Here is a 19,347-nt window from a genome sequence, read left to right as displayed (position 1 = left end):
TAATAAGGTCAAAGCACCTTGTGGCAACTTGTTTATGTAAAATTTATAAGCTCTGCATTACTTCAACCTTGGCATTTTTTGGGTCTGGCTCCCACTGACGAGACCTCAATAATGGTCGAAACCGGTCTGGGTAGTGGCCCTTGTCTTTAATGCATAGCATCATACATCTCCGCAAGGGGATGTGCTTTGCATTAGGAGAAAATACTAAGGAAAGTGATCGGTGCTTACTTTATCTTTACCACGAGTTGCCTCAGACAAACTATGTTCAGGCGCAAACTTGACTTACTTGTCTGTTTGCTTACTTGGGAAAAAAGGATTAAAACCTAGCTTATAAAATTGCTTTGTATCTTTAACATAGTATATACCCAAGGTAAAAACTTTCTACATATATACTGTATATACATATATATAGAGAGAGAGAGATTCAAGCGCCCTCTACATGACAAATATTTTTAGAACACTTCGAAAGATTAGGAGCAAATGCGATTTAGTAAAACTTAACTTTATGATTGCTTTAAGTATTAAACAATGGTAGATTACAGTAAATGGACGCATATTGAGGTATGTATATATGCGTTACACGAAACTGAAGTAATCGCAATAGTGATATTTTAAGTGGCCTTTTTTTCCCCCCTTCTCCAAAAGTAGCTGTGAGAAATGTGTTAATTATTATTATTACATATATTGTTTTGGTTTATGTCATCGTAAGTGTTCCCAAGAGCAATTCTGACGTCGTTGTTTATTTGTTTTTCTCACTCAACACTTATTACCCCTATAACATAATTGTAATATGTTACTGTTTGCATTAACCACAGCTTAATTTCATTTAGCAGAAGTAACGTTTACGATGTCCAGAATCATTCAGATGTTGATTACACTATTAATAATGTCAGTTTCTTGAAGTTGGGGTGTATGCCGAAGTCGTCAGTGCGAAACGCATGGGTAATATTTGGATAACCGACACAAATAGAATACATCTGTAGGCGGAGAGAAACGTCAAGTCAGTATTATTATTATTCTGACACCTCCAAGGAGTCCGAAGACTCATCAGTATATAGTGTGTGTGTGTGTGTGTGTAGACCAAAATTGCAATTATATTGGGATGGAGAGGGATATGCTACATACCAAAATACTGTTAGTGCCCAGAGTATAGTGTGAATATGATCAGGGATTTTGGGAAATAGTTTACAGAGGAGTAGAGTGGAGTCTATAAGAATGGTGGGGGGAGGGGGGATAACTAGTGGTATGTTTCAAGGTACTGTACTGGGGTGGACCACAACTGTCCAATCTATATTAATGATATAGAGAATGATGTAAGTGTGTGGGGGGGGTATTCTGATGATTCTGGTTGGATGAGAGTAATAGTTGATAAAGGTGATGTAGACATTCTACTGGATGTTTTAAATGGATTAGTAGTATGGATGAAGGATAATGGTGTCAATTTAATGTTGCAGAATGCAAGGTTATGCACATTAGGATGAAAAGATTGCATTGATGGCACCAGATTGCAAGAAAGTGACAAGGTTAGGGATCTGGGATTGATGGTGAAGAGAGCTGAAGTTGAGAGAGAGCATATTGCAAAAGTAGTTGAAAGAATTACTTGGTTGTTGAAGAACACATTGATAAATAGAGATAAGGAGGTTATTATTGCTCTTTATAAGACTGTGATTCAGCCACATCTTAACTACTGGGCATATTTGGTCACCTAGTATGTTCAAACATTTTTAACCCACCTTCTGTTTTAATGTTGGAAAAAAGCAAACAAACAATAATTATTTCCATTCCTTGAAATTAACTCCCCTACACAATGGATCCTTATCTTTTTCTGTCTGTTGGAAGCCTATTCATACTCTGGTAGTTACATCCTTTATTTTTCACACTACTGTCCCTTCCAATAACATGGCGTTATTTGAATTTTGACAAATAGAGCTATAATACCCTATTTGGACCATATTAGCTCACCATTGAAATCCATAACATTTGTGATTCTTTCTTTAGCCAATAGAAAAAGTGTTGAGTTGTAATATATTGTTGATGGGAAAGTCCTCATCGATAGAATATTACGCCTATGCTTTTTCTTCATACCTCTCCCTCCACAAAACCAAGTGATGTAAAATCCAATTTTATTCTGATCCCAAGGATAAAAACAAGAATATGATTTCATGTCAAGCCTCTCTCTCTTTCTGCTAGATTATTCTGGCAGAAAGAGAGAGAGAGAGAGGCATAATGGATTCTAGTTCCTTCTCATTCAACCTATCTTGCTAATTGCATGCTCTTTGGCTCCCTTGTAGGATGAAAAACCCAAGTTCCCAGGAGGAAACCAGGTTTGTCATTCTGTAAAACAGGTGCCTCTACATGAAATATAATAACTCATCTTCATTAAAAATGCCCCATATAAGGAAGCCTTTTGTCATGATGAGAATTGAACTCTGGTCTTTTCAAATAGAAGGGTATATGTCCTATCATTCTTCTAGCTATGCTACAGAGGCACTCAACTGTTTATATTCCACCTTTTTTTGTCCCTATGCCAGTAAAGACATTACTTACTCCATTATTAATATACCAGCATCTCTTTAACACATAACAGCAGATTACTGGTTTGTTACCATGTATTTAAGGCATTTCAAAATACGAGTCACCTGCTTCTGCTATTTTTCTTGATCACACTGTCTCCATTCAGATCCTAGTGATCAGCAATAACTATACTGCTGATCTACATACCACACAGCTTGCACTTCATGTTATTATACCCTCATATAAAGAAAACTACTACCGCAGAGAGTATAATTTACTCTTAATTCTTTACAAGTCATATGCTGTCTTATTTTCAATCAACATCGGTATTCTGATAAATACTAGTTATTTTAAGAAGTGAAGACTTAATCTAGATGTACATCATCATTTTCTCTAAATCCCAAGCTGCATTGGAATCACAGAGTACGAAACTAGATGTGGCAACTAAATCATCTCTTTCTCCAGTTACTGTTTATCAGTCCTCTATGCAGACTATGGGAAGCCAATAAACAAAACTTACTTCGTTGGTAATAATTAATGGCTGTGAGCAATTAAAAAATAAATTACATGATCAGGCTTGAAATTAACATTGGCAATCTAATCTATGTAGAAATCACAAAGACGTTATTCTTTCTAGGCTGTGAACATGCTACAATCATCTTAAACCTTTCTTACTGATGACCCATCTATGTGTGAGCACTGTAACACTTATTTTGCTATACATCTTGCTTCATATTCTGGTAGAGTGCTGCCACTTGATTCAAAAATGGGATGGCATTTATCATTTACTAAGGTTGCTTTTTTGGCTGATCATATGTATTCAATCCAGTTATTCAATGTTGGATGCTAGTTCTGCTGAGCAGTGGCCATGGAAATATTTGTAGAAATGGCACAGTGCAGAGACTGCTTTTCTATTACAGTGTTTTCCAAATTGTGGTATGCATATCCTGAGGGTACAATGCACTTTAAAAAAAAATGGATTATCTTTTATTTACTTTATATTTTGGTTGCCATATTGTTGCAGATAAATACATATCTATTTTATAATTAATTTTTCAATAACTAAAAATACCTAAAGGAAGTTTTAAATGAAATTGTGTCTCTAGGTAAGTATCGACTGACATCTGTTGGGACCATATCTGGTTGATGGTCAGATTGCATTCTGAGTGTGTGCGTGTGTGTTTTGAATTGTTTATATTAAAATTTTACATTCAAATAGTTCAAACCACACATTTGAAATTCTTTACTTCATTTCTCATTCATCTTATTAAAATTTTTTCATTATTGAAAATTTAAATTTCATAATTTTTGTTTCTACTAAGTTATAGGAATCAAATATGTGTATATTTGATTCCTATAACTAAAATCATTTAATAATTAAAAAATATTTCATATGTTTGTAATTTATTATAATGCAAATGTTAAAAAATAAATACCTATAATATTCGTGTTTGAATGAAATATTATAACTTTTTCCAAATTGCCTCTGCCTGGGAGGGGATTAGGTTACACTAATGTTACTAAAATTGTATTGGGTTGGAAAATAAGTTCGTTCGGTTTATGCGTTAGTAAAAGTTTGCGCCGCTTCACCTGTCGCTATTGCACAGTTGAAAGGCAACATTTCACATAACCTTTCAGTGAATTTTCGTTCGGCCTACTTTAGTTGCGTGTGTGTAACATATTTTTGAAATGGAAGGAAATAATGTACATTACCGGCACACTTTGCTTTTTTATTTCAAAAAAGGCAAACGAGCTGCGAAGGCCCATAAAAAAATATGCAGTGTATATGGGGATGATGCCTTAACAGAATGTGTATGTCAAAAGTGATTTGCCAAATTTCGTTCTGGAGATTCGATGTCAGTGATGCGCCTCGTGCTTGTCGCCTGACCGAGGTTGATTCGAGTGTTGTGAAGGATATCATCAACAAAAATCCGTCACAAACAATGCAGGAGATTGCTGCGGTACTGAACATATCTCATACAAGCATTGAAAAAAAACCATTTGCACAAGCTGGGATATGTTTCAGAACTCAGTGTTTGGGTGCTGCATGAATTGACTGAGGCCAATATGACTGCTTGCATATCCATCTGTGATTCGCTGCAACGTTGCCAAGAAAACAACCCATCTTTGAAGCCAATGATTACGGGAGATGAAAAATGGGTCGTGTACGATAACGTGGTATGTAAAAGATCATGGGGACACAAGAGCGAACTGCTGCAAACAACCTCGAAAGAGGGATTGCACCCAAAGAAGATCATGCTCTCTCTGTGTGGTTGGATTATAAAGGTGTTGTCCACTACGAGGTGTTACCGTCAGGCAGAACAATCGATTCAGCTGTCTATTGCTCACAGTTAACGCACTGGCCTGCCTGTGCAATCAGCACAAAACGTCCTGAATTGGCAAATCATAAAGGAGTTGTCTTTCACCACAACAACTTTAGACCCCACATATCGTTAACAACCCAGAGTAAATTGTTACGTCTTGGCTGGGATGTTTTGCTGCAGCCTCTGTATTCACTGGACCTGGCACCTTCCGATTACCACTTATTCCAATCGTTGCAGAATTCTCTGAACGGGAAAACCTTCGCTAATGAGGAGGCTGTCAAAAGACACCTGGATCAGTTTTTCGCCAGTAAACCTCAGGAGTTTTATGAACATGGCATAATGAAGTTGGTGGGCACATGGCAAGAGGTCGTTGATAAAGAGGGTCAATATATAACTGACTAATATATATTATATATATTAAATAAAACGTGTTTCATTCCACTCTGAAAAACCGAATGAACTTATTTGCCAACCCAATAAAAGGGATAGTGAATACTGTAGTTTGGGAAATCACTATTTTATGAAGCATGGCTGATAAGAGTCTGTGTGAGAGGGGTGTCATTAATCAACTGAACCACCCTTTTCTGAATAGTGTCAAAACTTTTTAGGGAGGTCTTGGCACACTATTGCCAATTTGTGGCATAGAGTAATATTTATATTATGCATAGGTGGTGAATAGTTTAGATCATAGTGTGAGACCATGCTATTGGAATGAAGTAACATACTTGGTATCAAATCTGACCCTTAAAGTAACACATTTAAGTAGTTCACCCAACGTACTAAAGTATTATAGATTTACACAATGGTTTCTTGGATGGTTGTCATAAAAAAATGTTGATTCTGTGATGACAATAGTTCTCTGAATACCTTTCATAATCTTTTACAATGTATTATATTGATGGGACTAACTCTAGAAAATATGGAAGACAAGAGGCTTAGAGGTGATAGTGGATTACAAGAATGCAATGCACTGTTAACCCTAGTCATCTATCCACAACATCAGGCTTTTGAAATTTTCTTGTGACAACATCATGTTAGATTTTTTACTTCAATTTAGTATATTCTGCAAATAATTAAATATCTTCTCCCAAACCTTGTACTGCACTGTCATTATATAAAAAAACAGCAGCAATCTCAGAACAGAACCTTGAGGTATTCCACTTATTGCCCTTCTCTTTCAAAGCCCTCTCCCCCTATTATTTTGAATGGCTGACCCTTCAGCCATTCAAAAGTAACAGTTTTGCAGAATATGGAAAATACAGTGTATGCATCCCCTGTGTCCACCCTATTATAAAATACAAATTACTGAAACAAGATTGCCCTTTAACAAATTCATGCATGCAACTCTCTGTAAAGATTTGTATTCATGTCAATTCGTATCAATTCGTGTCAATTCAATATTCGTATTTTGCCTGTAATCAACCTATTGAATAAACACCTTCACTGCTAATACTTGTATATTTTTTTCAGATGAATTTGATTGCATTAAGTGGCTTAAAATAGTGACATATATTTTTGCAGTGTATTAATTTTTATGAATATGTAACTGTTATTTAGTTATCACTTCTGTTCATTAAAAAATGTTAGTATTATTAAATATCATTATCATTAATTTCCTGTCAAAGTATATACTGTCAAAGTTCAGGTTACTTTGACAGTACTACATGATTAAGTTTGCATTATTATTACTCTCCTCTCCAGAATTTTACTCAAAATTAGTCTATTACTTGTGAACACTCCAATATTGTATTATCTAAATTTCGTTTTTCTAAGGCACTTCTGATTGAATCAATCTGCCTAGACCTTGGTCTTCCTCTGGATCTCTTTCCTGCCATCTTGGCATCAAACGCCTGTTTTGCTAACCTTTCCTTACCCATTCTATATTAGTGGCCATACTACTTCAAATGTCTGCACGGATAGCCTAGTGGCTATGCGCTTCACAACCATATGCCTTGGAGTGTCCTGGGTTCGATTCCTGTCGCCGACGTGAGGAGCTTAAGGATCTTTCTCAGACATAGCCAAGTTAGCCGGTCTTGGGTGTGGGCAGCAGGGTTTTTCTCCCCAGTTTATCTGGGGGTTTTTCCTCCTGCAAGCAGCAAACCGGTCCCATGAACACACACAGCTACAGCCATAGAATATGCAGGGAGGCATAGGGCTAGTCACCTTATCCTTGAGACAGGTATGACTTAGAAGGGCTTAAGATAGCTCTGTAACAGGGCAGTAGACCTAACACATAGTAGGAAAAACAAGACCACTTCAGATTATCTCTGCTTACACATTCTTGAATGCTAATAGTGTTGTAACCTTCCCACTTTTGTCTTAATCTTATTTCTTATAGGTTTTAAAATGTCGTGAAATGTTGACTTCCTTAATTGTCAGCTGCCACTATTTGTTACATTCTACATCTTATTTGCTCACACTCTGTTGTCTAACAAATTTATTTGTTTTTTGACTGTGCCAGTTAGACTATGTATTGAGTGTGAGATTGTAAGATTCTAAGCTGAAGACAAAGCAGATATTGTTCTTATTCCTCGCTAACTTTAATCTTTATTTTAAATGAGTCATGTCATGTCTTGAACTTAATCACTTAATCTAAGATAGACACTCAACTTTTCGTTGCTCAATCACATGGAGGTTCAAATTTTTGGGGATTGTGCATTGACAAAATTGGTTCAATGTGTTGCCCACAAACCATTTAATTAGATATGTAATAATTCCAAAAATTTGCATCAACTGTGTCTGTTTGTAGTCAATTGTGATCCATTTAATTAAATCGAGAATTTTTATTACACTGTTCGATCCACATTAGCACATTTATACAATCGAATCACAATTCATAGTTATGTTTCTAATTCTTCAAATGTTTCTAAATTAGGTTTAGTTCTGCATTTCTACTCTTAAAACTTAATTATAATTTAATATACCCTACTAATCTTATACAATTTGACTGTAAAGCACACGTTGAGTGAGCTTAATCCAATATTAGCTTAACTTACGCTATCTCATACAGTGCTCTTCTTACGCGTATAACATTAACTTATACATCTTATCTTTATAATTTATGACGTCACAATTGACTACAAACAGACGCAGTTGATGTGAATTTTTGGAATTATTACATATCTAAGTACTTACAGTGAGTTGCAATTTTTACAATACTCTTATTCAGTACTCTCCATTACTCTATTCTTTTGTCCACACGATAGTGCTCCCTTTTTCTTTCTTCTACTGACTAATTTTCGATCTCTGCCGAATTTCTTCTTTGTCTGAGTCATCGATAATTCTGTACCCTCTTAAACCTTTAATACAGTGATGTGGTGGCAACGGCTGCATGATGAGTGGTTCATGTGCCAGTGAAGATTCTTTTTTTGTGGCGACAATGGGTAGCTCTCTTCTAATGGGGCGTATCGCTGATCGACAGCCAACTTCTCATGACGGTGGACCCAGGGAATGGACTGGACCTTTGGACATAAGACGCTTCCCTTTCAATGACTGACAGTTGACTTCATATGGTGGTGGACCCTGGTAAGAGAATGCTGAGAACCCTAAGATCTCTTTCTTTTGACAACCAGTGACAGACTGCACATGGTGGTGGGCCCAGGGAAAGAAGGCAAAACCTTCAGGCGAAGTCCTTCTCGATGCTAAAGCTTATAATGACTCAGACTTCACATTGTACGCATGAGCGTGTCTCTTGAAACTTCCATATGTGGTCATGCATCGACATCTGGACATGATGATGTCACACTTCATGCATCACAATAGTTAAAGCTTCATAATTAAATGATTACATACAAAGGGATTTATAGTAATAATACAAACAATGGCAATTCTTTATATGTAATTTCCTTAGAAAAACTTGTGAAAACAAATATGATAAATTATTTACCATGTGAAATATTACAGTATCAAGTTCCTATCTAATATCTTCATTTTTAATATGATTCTGCCATTGATGCCATTGGTTCACTCCCCTAATTTTTCTCAGAACCCTCATATCTATGGTTTCTAATCTTTGATCAAGTGCTCTATTTCTAACCCATTTCTCTGATCCATAACTTAAAACTAGTTTGAACACTGTCTTATTCTGTTGTCTATTTCCAGATTTAAGTGATCCGTATAGATCAGTGTTTATCAACCTGTGGTCTGCAGGCAGACTTAAATTAATTAAATAAATAACATTAAATATATATTTTTAAAATATCCAAACAAAACAAATTAAAATTGAATAAGTAAGTAAAAATTATTGAAATCAAATGGAGCCTTAAAAAAACCAACAAATAGCGTCAGAATGTTCGAAGGCGGAAGCAGTAAAACTATATTGTTTTTCACTTCACCCCTCTTTTATTATTCATCATTCTGCTGCTAAATTTGTAGCTGCAGAATGACAAATAATAAAAGAGGGGTAAAGTGAAAAACAATTTAGTTTTATTGCTTCCGCCTTCATTTGCTGTTTTGTCAGATTTGAAGTGAACATGTGTTATCCACGTTTCAACCAATTGCTTGTTGTGTATTGATTTTTGTTATTGAAGGTTTCCTTCAACCAACATCTTCAGAAGTGCTAAGTGAATACTTGGACAAAGTGTGTCGTGAGTTAACCCCAGTATTTATATTATATATTTTTCAGAAACAGTTTTTAATAATTCAAAAGTGGCCTAGAACTAGGACTTTGAAAAGAAGAGCAAATGAAACAGGTAATGCTAACCCTAATTGTAATACACTTGTTGTAATGGCCAGTAAATCTGATGCTATTAAAGTAGAAGAAACAAGCAGTTCAAAGAAAAAATACAGTAGGAAATATAACGGTTCATATTTGGAATTTGGGTTTACTTGGTGCGGAGATGAAAGTGAACAGAAACCTCAACGTGTTTTGTGTTATGAAGTATTGTCGAACGAGTGCATGAAACCTGCGAAACTCCGACAACATTTAGAAATTAAACATTGATGTGAAAAATAAGCCAATTGAATTTTTTCAGTGATGCTTAGGGACATTAAATCATGGGAAAGATATAATTTCAGCCATGGGTTCCATTAATAGCAAAGCACTGGAAGCATCCTATCTGTTAAGTTTGTGCATAGCTAAAACAAGGAAATATTATTCTATCGGGGAAAATTTACTACTTCCAGCTATAAAAGATGTGGTAAAAACGATGTTTGGCAACAAGTTACTAAAAGATGTTGATTTGATTCCTCTTTCAAATGACACTGTCAGTCGCAGAATTAATGATATGGCAGGTGACATAGAATCTCAGTTAATCGATTAAGAAGAGCCCTTATTATGCATTACAAATAGACGAGACTGTAGTATGCCCACAGATTCAAGACCCTTCGACAATTCTGCGCATGTCAACAGAAGGAGAATCCATTCCAATAATAGGGTAATCAATCTGTTTTCTGGGATGAGTTGTTTATTATTACATGTCGGAAAATTAACTTCTCTTTTATGATCATTGTAGTTTTTAAAGTGTTAACTATGTTGCTTGTATAACAACAGTAGGAAAATTTTACCTATAAAGCACGCAATTTCGGGGTGTTGGCAACCAATTCGTACGTCCTTCATTTCTTTCTCCCCTTCAGCATGAATCGACTATTTTTGGCAAGTCTCCAAGCGAAGCTCTCTAAAGTGTAGGCGTACTATAGTGATGTTACAAATCATGCTACGTAAGATGTGCATGATAACAACATTCATGATGATATTCTGTTTTGTAGAACTTTGTCATCCCGAACAACTGGAGAAGAAATATTTCACACTCAATAATTACATTATACACAAAGGGATCCAGTGGGAAAAATGTATAGGCTTCTGTTCGGATGGAGCTCGCGCTCTTACAGGCAGGCAGGGCCGGTTTTATCATTAGGCAAACTTAGGAAATTGCCTAGGGGCGCTAAGCTTTGGGGCACCAGATTTTGCTACATAGTTCGGGGAAAAATATAGAGAGACAATGTATAGGGGTGCCTATATTTTCTTTGCCTAGGGGCATCAGATACTCTCGGACTGGCCTTGCAGGCATAGTGGGGGTGTTTCTAAGGTCAAAGAAGTAGCTCCGGATATGAATTGGGTGCATTGTTTCATACATTGGGAAGCGTTAGCCTCCAAAGGAATGCCACCAGAATTTAAAACTGTGCTATAAATGCTGTCAAGCTAGTTAATTTTATTAAAGCTCGACCGTTAAATAACTGGTTATTTTCAGTACTCTGCGATGAAATGGGCAGTGAATATACACAAATTTTGCTTCATTCTGAAATTCGCTGACTTTCCTGGGACAAAGTACTAACAAGGTTAAGGCACAAAGTTTTATTATTTGTAAATGAACGTAATTCTGATTTTGCATCACTCCTTGTTGACGAAGCATGGTTATCAACACCATTCTTTCTTTCAGACATTTTTTTCGAAATTAAATGAACTAAATCTCTCCCTTCAGGGAAATTTTTTAACTGTTCTTGATGCCTACAACAAAATAAAGGCATTTGAGAAAAAACTGGTTTTATGGATTAATTATGTAAAAGACAGACAGTTTGCACCTTTTCCAACATCGGAATCCTTTTAATGGAAAATAATATTTTTGTTCATTTTGAGTTTGTGGAAAGGGTTTGTGACCACCTCAAAAATCTGAAACGGAATTTTGAAACATATTTTCCGAATAACTTTTATTAGAAATTTCTATGGTTTTGTGATCCATTTCAGGCTTGCAGTCACAAGAACGACCTTTCAGTATAAAAAAAAAAAGAACAGTTAATTGAGGTTTCAAGTGACAGCGGGTTTAAAATGTAATTCTGTGATCTTGGTTTTGCTCGATTTTGGATCTCGTCTTCAATGAGAGGTGAATTTCTGGAATTATCTGAAGAAGCGTTGAAAATCGTCCTGCAGTTTTCTACAACTTATCTTTGTGAAAAAGGATTTTCATCGCTCCTTCAAATAAAAACAAAACACAGAAATCATCTTAGTGTGTATGCCGATCTTTGACTGAAGTTGACCAATATTAAGCCAGATATCCAGTGACTCTGCAAGGGCTGAGAAGCTCAACCATCTCATTAAAAGTAAGTAGTAACATAATTATATCATCTTATTTATTTGTTTAATAAAAATTAAAATTTGTTCAATGTTGATACACTTTTAATCGTTTACTTTCAATTTAATTAATTATGTTGCCATATCTTTCAAAACATGCTTTTAGATTTATTATGTTATAAATAGCACAGTTTTTCCGAAATGTTGGTAATTCCTCCATAGGTTTTTTAAAAAAAAATTACAAAAAGTCAAAACGACGTATAGGCAAATAAATTAAAAACACTACATTAATTTTTGAAGTATAACTTTAATTCCAACATTCTAAAATGTTATTTTTCTTGCTTTTCTGTTTGCAAAATCGTTGATCACATTGTCGAAGTCTATTTCATCACTCAGTTGCTGTTTTATAGACAGTAAGGCAAGATTTCATAAACGCCAAAAAAGGTGCCGCCAGGGGCAGATCTCCTCCTCCCCAGCTATGCCTCTGTAACTTAGTGGTCCACAGAATTGTTTTAGGCATTTTACTGGTTCTTGGGCTTAGAAACGTTGAGAAATGCTGATATAGATGATAAATAAAAGTGGAGATAATGTACATCCTTGATTTTACATTAAACCATCTTCCTGCATTTTCTTCAAAAATCTAACTGCTGACTGACAACTTAAATATAGACTATGTATTGCTCTGTATAATGTTCCATTCACCATATAATTGTAGTGTTTTGAAAAGCTTTTCTCTGGGCAACTTTCATATTCCTTTTACAGATCTACAAAACTTAAGAACAGATCCCTGTTATATTCCCACGATTTCTCAACTATTTGCCTTAAAGTGAAAATCTGATCTTGAGTACCTTTATTTGGCCTGAACCCAGCTAATTCTTCTCTAAGTTTCACTTCCACAATCTTTCTCAACCTGTTTTCAAGTGTGCTTGCATAAATCTTATCCGAAACACTTAGTAGAGAAATCCCTCTGTAATTCTCACATTTAGTTTTATTCCCCTTTTTATAGATAGGTGCTATGAGCTCTACTTCAATTATTGGGAATTCGACATTCTGAACCGAACCTCTGAATTACCGTATATTTTGGCGTACAAGTCGGCCCTGGCGTATAAGTCTATATTGGAATTTTTTGAGTTTATTTGAGTTTTTATAGTATACTCATCATATTAGTCGACTTGAAAAATTTCTTTTTCGTATTGACCAGTTGACCAATAGTGAACTAAGGTGCAACGGCTCCTTTTAAAAGAATGAAATATGACGCGAGTTTTAAGTGCAAAGTGATTAAATTTGCAAAAGATAATACTGTGTTGCTGCACGTCAGTTCGGAGTAAACAAAAACTAGTTCGCGATTGGAGAAAAAATGAAACATTAATAATGAAAATGCCAAAAATTAAGTGCACATTACAGAAAGGAATTTGTAAGTGGCCTATTCTGGAAAATAATGTTGCGGATTGGGCTCAAGAAAATCGCCAAAATGGACTCGTTATAATGAGAAATAATATTTGTTTATTTGCTTTGAAGTGGGGCAAAGCAAATAAAAAGGACAGCGAAAACTTCAAAGCTACAGTGAGTTGGTGTAGCTGGCTTATGGAAAGGAAAAATTTAGTGCTTCAACTAAAAACAAACGCACAGAAGCTGCCAAAGGATTTGTATGATAAGTTATTAAGTTTTCAAAGATTTATAATTGCTAAAAGAAAGCAAAAAAATTATTTATTGTCTCAAATCGGAAATATGGATGAAACTCCAGTTATGTTTGACATGATCGGGAATAGAACAGTAGAATTGAAAGGAAGTAAAACTGTTTCTTTAAAAACAACTGGACATGAAAAAAGCCATTTCACAGTTGTACTTGCTTGTATGGCTGATGGTGCTAAATTAAAACCAATGATAATTTTTAAAAGAAAAACAATGCCAAAGATCAAAATTCCAAGAAATGATTTTGTCCATGTTCATGAGAATGGTTGGATGGACGAAGCAGGAGTTAAGCTGTGGATAAAAAATATTTGGAATACACGACAAGGTGCATTAAAAAATCCAAGCAGTCTCTTAGTGTGGGACATGTTCAAATCCCATTTAACGGAGAGCACAAAATCTTTATTAAGAGAGAATAATACCAATATGGCAGTGATTTCAAGTGGGTTAACTTCATTAGTGCAACCATTGGGTGTTTGTATAAACAAGCCATTTAAAAACAGTTTACAAAAACAGTGGAATGCGTGGATGCAAGAAGGAGAGAAAAGTTACACAAAAGGAGGACAAATGCGACATTTGTCTTTGGTGACAATGTGTGAATGGGTAGCAAAAGTATGGGATGAAATAAAACCAGATACAGTAATAAAATCTTTTAAAAAATGTGCTACATCTAACAAATTAGATGGCTCGGAAGATGATTTTGATGCTAAATCTGATGGAGAAAACGAATATAATTTATGACGATATATCGGAAGAAATTACAGAACCAGAGTACAATGAACTTTTCATACATTCAGACAGTGAAAATTAAATTTTAATTATGTTGTTACTTACCTATTTTCTTTTATAAATAAATAATTATATAACATGTAAATAATTTTTTCTGTAAATAAATTTGATATAAGTTGAAAAAATATTTTTACTTATTTACCCTTTTTGTATATTGCTAATAAAAGTATGATACATACTAGTTTTTTCTTGGAAAGCAATCAATTTTTGACCCGGCGTATAAGCTGACCTAAAAAATTTAGTACATTTTTTCAATGCTGAAAAGTTGACTTATACGCCGGAATTACTTAAAGGAAAGTCGAAAAATATTCCAGAGGAAGGCAATGGCAAACCACCTCTATACCTTGCCAAGAACATTCTATGAACATGCCAAAAATGATAAAGTATGATATGGTGTTGGATGGTAAGACCCCCAGGCCTGAAGGCATCCAACATGCAACTGGGGAAGAACAGAGGGCTTCCACAAATAGAACTAGTTTTTATGATGTGTCCAGGTCAAACCCAGAAGGAAGTTTGGTCAAAGATGTTGCTGGTTGGAAAAGGAAGGCTCCCTGTTTTACAAGATACCACAACAAAATTTGAACTTGGAATGTTAGAAGTATGAACCAAGGTAAGCTGGAAATAATAAAGATGGAAATGGAGCACAAGAAGCTGGATGTATTGCGAACAAGTGAACTTACATGGGCAGGAATGGGCCATTTTCAGTTAGGGAACTATATGGTGTTACTCAGGACATGAGGCAAGTCGTAAAAAAGGAGTATCTTTCTTACCCAGGAAAAAAGTGGCAACCATATGTTATCGTGCATAATGCGAAAAATTTATGGTTAAAATTTATGATCTAAAGTTAGGGGTTTGCATTATATGCGGATCTTAAAAAATATAACATCTTATTAGACTTGCACACACAATATATACTACCTAATGCCTATGCAACCAAATCTACTTGACCCACTCGTATTTGGCAACCGAGTGCGCATCGTATCTGCGCTTAAATCGTTTAAGAGGACATCCTGGTTTTCTTTTTTCTAATGGCTTGTACTTTAAGGCTTGTTTTGGTAATCTTTCTGTTTTCATTCTTTGAACGTGTTCCATCCATTTATGTTTATATTTTTTAATTTTTTTTATTACTGGTTCTTGGTTTAATTCTTTCATAATTTCTTCGTTTCTTTTGTGATCAAATAGGGTATACTTTGCAGTTTTTCTCATAAACTTCATTTCTGTTGTTATTAATCTTTGTTTGTCTTTTTGTTTTATTGTCCAGATTTTGTTTCCATACATTAAGACTGGTAGGGCTAATGTATTGTATACTTTTAGTCTGGTTTGTTTTAGAACTAGGCTTGGTTTAAATATAGAGTTAATTACACCTGCTATTTTTAAATATTTTGCAATTTTTACGTTTATATCTTTTTCATTTTCATATGTGATCATACATCCTAGGTGGTTAAATGAATTCACATGTTCTAAGATCTTGTTATCTATTACTATTTTAGTTCTTGCTGGATCTTGTCCTTTAAAGGTCATAGTTTTTGATTTTTCTGTTGATATTATAATACCATAATCTTTGGCTATCTCATTTAGATCTAAAATAGCTTTCTGTAAGTTATCTTCAGAATTTGTAATTATTATTTGGTCGTCGGCAAAAAGGAGAGTGTTTAAGTTCACTGTAGGAGAAAGTTTAATTCCTTGATGCAAATTTTTATTCCATTTTATTGTTATTTCATTTAAGTAGATATTAAAAAGAGTTGCTGAGAGGGGATATCCCTGTCAGACCCCTTGGTAATGTAAGTAGTGATGCCAATAAATATTATTTGTTAAACAAACCTAGCCTGAAAATGAGCAAACAGAAATGTAAACGTTCATCTTTTGAAGCAGGATTTAAATTGTGTGTCATGCAGTTTGCAGAAGAACATAACAGTGTTGCTATAAGAGAATTTGGTGTAGCAGAGAATAATATTAGACTTTGGCATAAGCAAAAAGACAGTCTTGAAAAAAATCCCCAAAACGAAACGTGCCCATCGTGGAGATGTAGCATCCTTTCCAGAACTCGAAGAAGAGCTAAATGAATGGATTTTGACGCAACAACAAGATGGCATTATAGTAACAAGAAATGCAATTCGTTTTCGAGCTCTATAACTCAAAAATGGTAAATTCAAGGATGCACTAGGTATTTCATATTTTCTTGCTTCGCCATGGCATTTTAGCACTAGTTTTCAAACAAAATTTCTAGTTTGCATTATACATGGATCGCATTATACACAAAAATATATGGTAGGTATGTATTAGTTTATAATCCAGTGAGTGACAGAATCATTTCTCTCAGAGTCAGTGGACATCCAATGAATATGACCATCATGCAGGTTTATGCACCCATTACAGAGGCACCAGAAGAAGATTTAGAAGAATTTTATGGCAAGTTGAAAGAAGTGATAGATGCAACACCAAAGCGAGATTTATGGCTACTTAGCGGAGATTGGAATGCAAAAGTGGGAGAAACTGAGGAACAAGGAATAACAGGTCGTTTTGGTTTAGGTATTCGTAACACTTCAGGGAAGAGACTAGTTGAGTTTTGTGCAGAGAATTCTTTGTTTGTTGCTAATACTTGCTTTAAACAACACAAACGGAGATTGTACACATTGATATCACCTGATGGACAATACAGAAATCAAATTGACTATATACTTGGACTGTCAAGACTTCCAGGTGCATATTGTGGAACAGACCATGAATTATTAGTGGCTAAGATACATGTGAAATTATGGAAACAGAAAACATCCGAAATGTTGATCAGATATTATTTTGGAAACATACCGGATGAATACAATATTAGTATACAGAACAGATTAAACACACTCAATTTGCGTGAAAGAGAACCAGATGAACTATGGGAAGAGATTAAAGATATAATTAAAAAAGAATCAAAGAAGAATATTCCAACAGTTTGTAAGAAGAAGTTTAAATGGATGTCAGAAGATGCCATCAAAACTTCTCAGGAAAGAGGAAAATGAAGCCAACAGGAAATCTGCAGGAAGTGCAACATTTGAATTCAGAGTTTCAACGACAAGCCAGAAGAGACAAGGGAAAATACTTTAACCAGGAATGCCAACAAATACAAGACCAAAACAGGAAAGGGAAAAACAAGAGATCTTTTCAAAAAGAACAGGGAATTGACAGGGAAGTTTAGTGCCAAGGTAACAATTTTGTAAAGTAAACACAAAGGATAGCTTACAGAAGCTGCAGACATCAAATAAAGATGGAAAGAATTGTTAGATCTGAAATAGGTGACTTCAAATTTTACATGACGTCACCATTCCAGAATCTAACAATTAACAAAAAATTATATATGCATACTTATCTTTTAGCGCAGTGTAACTATGTTTTTTTTTGTAACAACATCTTGTATGATAAACTGTGAATTATGTGAATTTAAATTAATGTATCTATATGTCTAGCACAAATGTAAGTCAGCAAAAGGGGCAGATATGAGAGAAATCATTAGTGAAATATAAATGAAAGAATGCGTATTATTCAGCAACATAGGGCAATGATCGCCCTAATACTATAAGAACAGCGTAAGCACCTGCGGGCATCACATCTAAGAAGACATCATGACGCATATGTACCCAGAAACAAGAAGTCCCGTATGTTGATCGGTGAAGTCACCCAGCCTGAGACTATAAGAGAAATTCAAACTAGGAAAGGTGGCACTCTAAGGGAGCATATAAAACCTGTGACATGGAAGCAAATCCCCCCCCCCCCCCCCCCGTTTTTTCTTGTTCCTGCATTTCTCTTCGTGTGTCCAAGAGTTCATCGCAGTTCAGCTCTCATTTTTGAGGGCTGACTTACGGAAAGTTCTGGCATGACACCGCAGCAGATTTCGACAAGATCAACCATAGGCCATCAATGAGAAGACAATCGATGTAAAACCTTAGCAGAGAGATAGCGCCCAACTCAGGTGAGCATATGTGACCCACGTGGCGATAAGATCAAGACAACCAGAATCGAAACAAAGAAGGACGGAAGAAAACCGATAAAGAATAGATAAGTTCTCTCACTTGTTCTAGCCCCTTTTGAAAATTGACTAACAGTGTTAAGAGAATGCATCTTAAAATTTGTAATGGAAGAAAGAGTGAAGAACTAAGATTTATGTAAATGACTATGTTTTTGAAATGAACTTTCAGTTAGATAGAGATTCTGTCGTAATTAATCTGAGAGAGATTATAAATGTGCTAAAATGCCTTAATGTCCAATTGAGCTGTAATTAAGAATGTATTATATATCGATTCATTGAATTTGCTAACATTTTGAAGTCAATGCATAATTGTTTTAAGAGTGAGAGGGTGAGAGAAAGGTAAGATTAAATTAGAATTGATAACTACTTTAACTTGTATGGCATTATATAATGAGTTTAATAAATATTTTGGTTCCTTACTTACATGTGTTTCTGATCATGATGACCGACCCTGACCCTTCATGAAACTTCGAACCTGTGATCGTGTGTGCGTGCGGGGATACCCCAATTGAAAATAGTAGGGCATGACTGCAAATAAAAATAAGCCAGAGAACCCAAGACTCCTAAGAATTCAGTTATCATTATTAGTGGTACCTGATAATCTATGTTTATCCTAAAGGTTAAGTTTATCTCTAACTTTAAGACCCAGGCTGGCGCAGATAAAAAAATAAATTTTGCCTGAGTGACCAGGATAACTCATAGAATTCAGGGAACAGGTAATCTCTGGTGTCCCTTAAAAGGTTAAATTACATAAGAAAGGTATAAAAGAAGCGAGACATAATGATAAGACTAAAATTAATGAAGATCACTTAACAATGACGCAACCAACTTAACAAAGAGGTACATGTGATAGAATTTGATATAGCGGCTGAAGTAGGAAAGGATAAAGTTAATTATATTGCCTCGATATATCAATACAGAGATATACGATGCAACAGAATATACAGAAGCTCTTTACAGAAAGACTCTAAAATTACTGAGAAATTTGAAGTGCAGGATTATACACAGGAGCCAGT

The 19,347-nt window shown here is 35.1% G+C and overlaps 1 protein-coding gene across 1 annotated transcript in view; it reads left to right on the top strand.

Annotated features, from left to right (window-relative positions):
• Window positions 1–428: 428 nt before the first annotated feature.
• The window catches only part of Cdc37 (cell division cycle protein 37), a 152,719-nt gene continuing 133,800 nt past the window's right edge, over window positions 429–19,347 (top strand). Inside the window, exon 1 of the mRNA XM_090405988.1 lies at window positions 429–561. Coding sequence (XP_090262114.1) covers window positions 529–561 — 33 coding nt within the window. The 5' untranslated portion in view covers window positions 429–528. The remainder of the gene's footprint in view (window positions 562–19,347) is intronic.

Source organism: Typopeltis vanoorti, chromosome 16, assembly GCF_054136105.1.
Source record: "Typopeltis vanoorti isolate ZY-2024b chromosome 16, IOZ_Tvanoo_1.0, whole genome shotgun sequence".
Classification (NCBI taxonomy): Eukaryota; Metazoa; Arthropoda; class Arachnida; order Uropygi; family Thelyphonidae; genus Typopeltis; species Typopeltis vanoorti.
The sequence above is the reverse complement of the archived record's forward strand: the minus strand, read 5'-3'. Positions and strand labels throughout refer to the sequence as shown.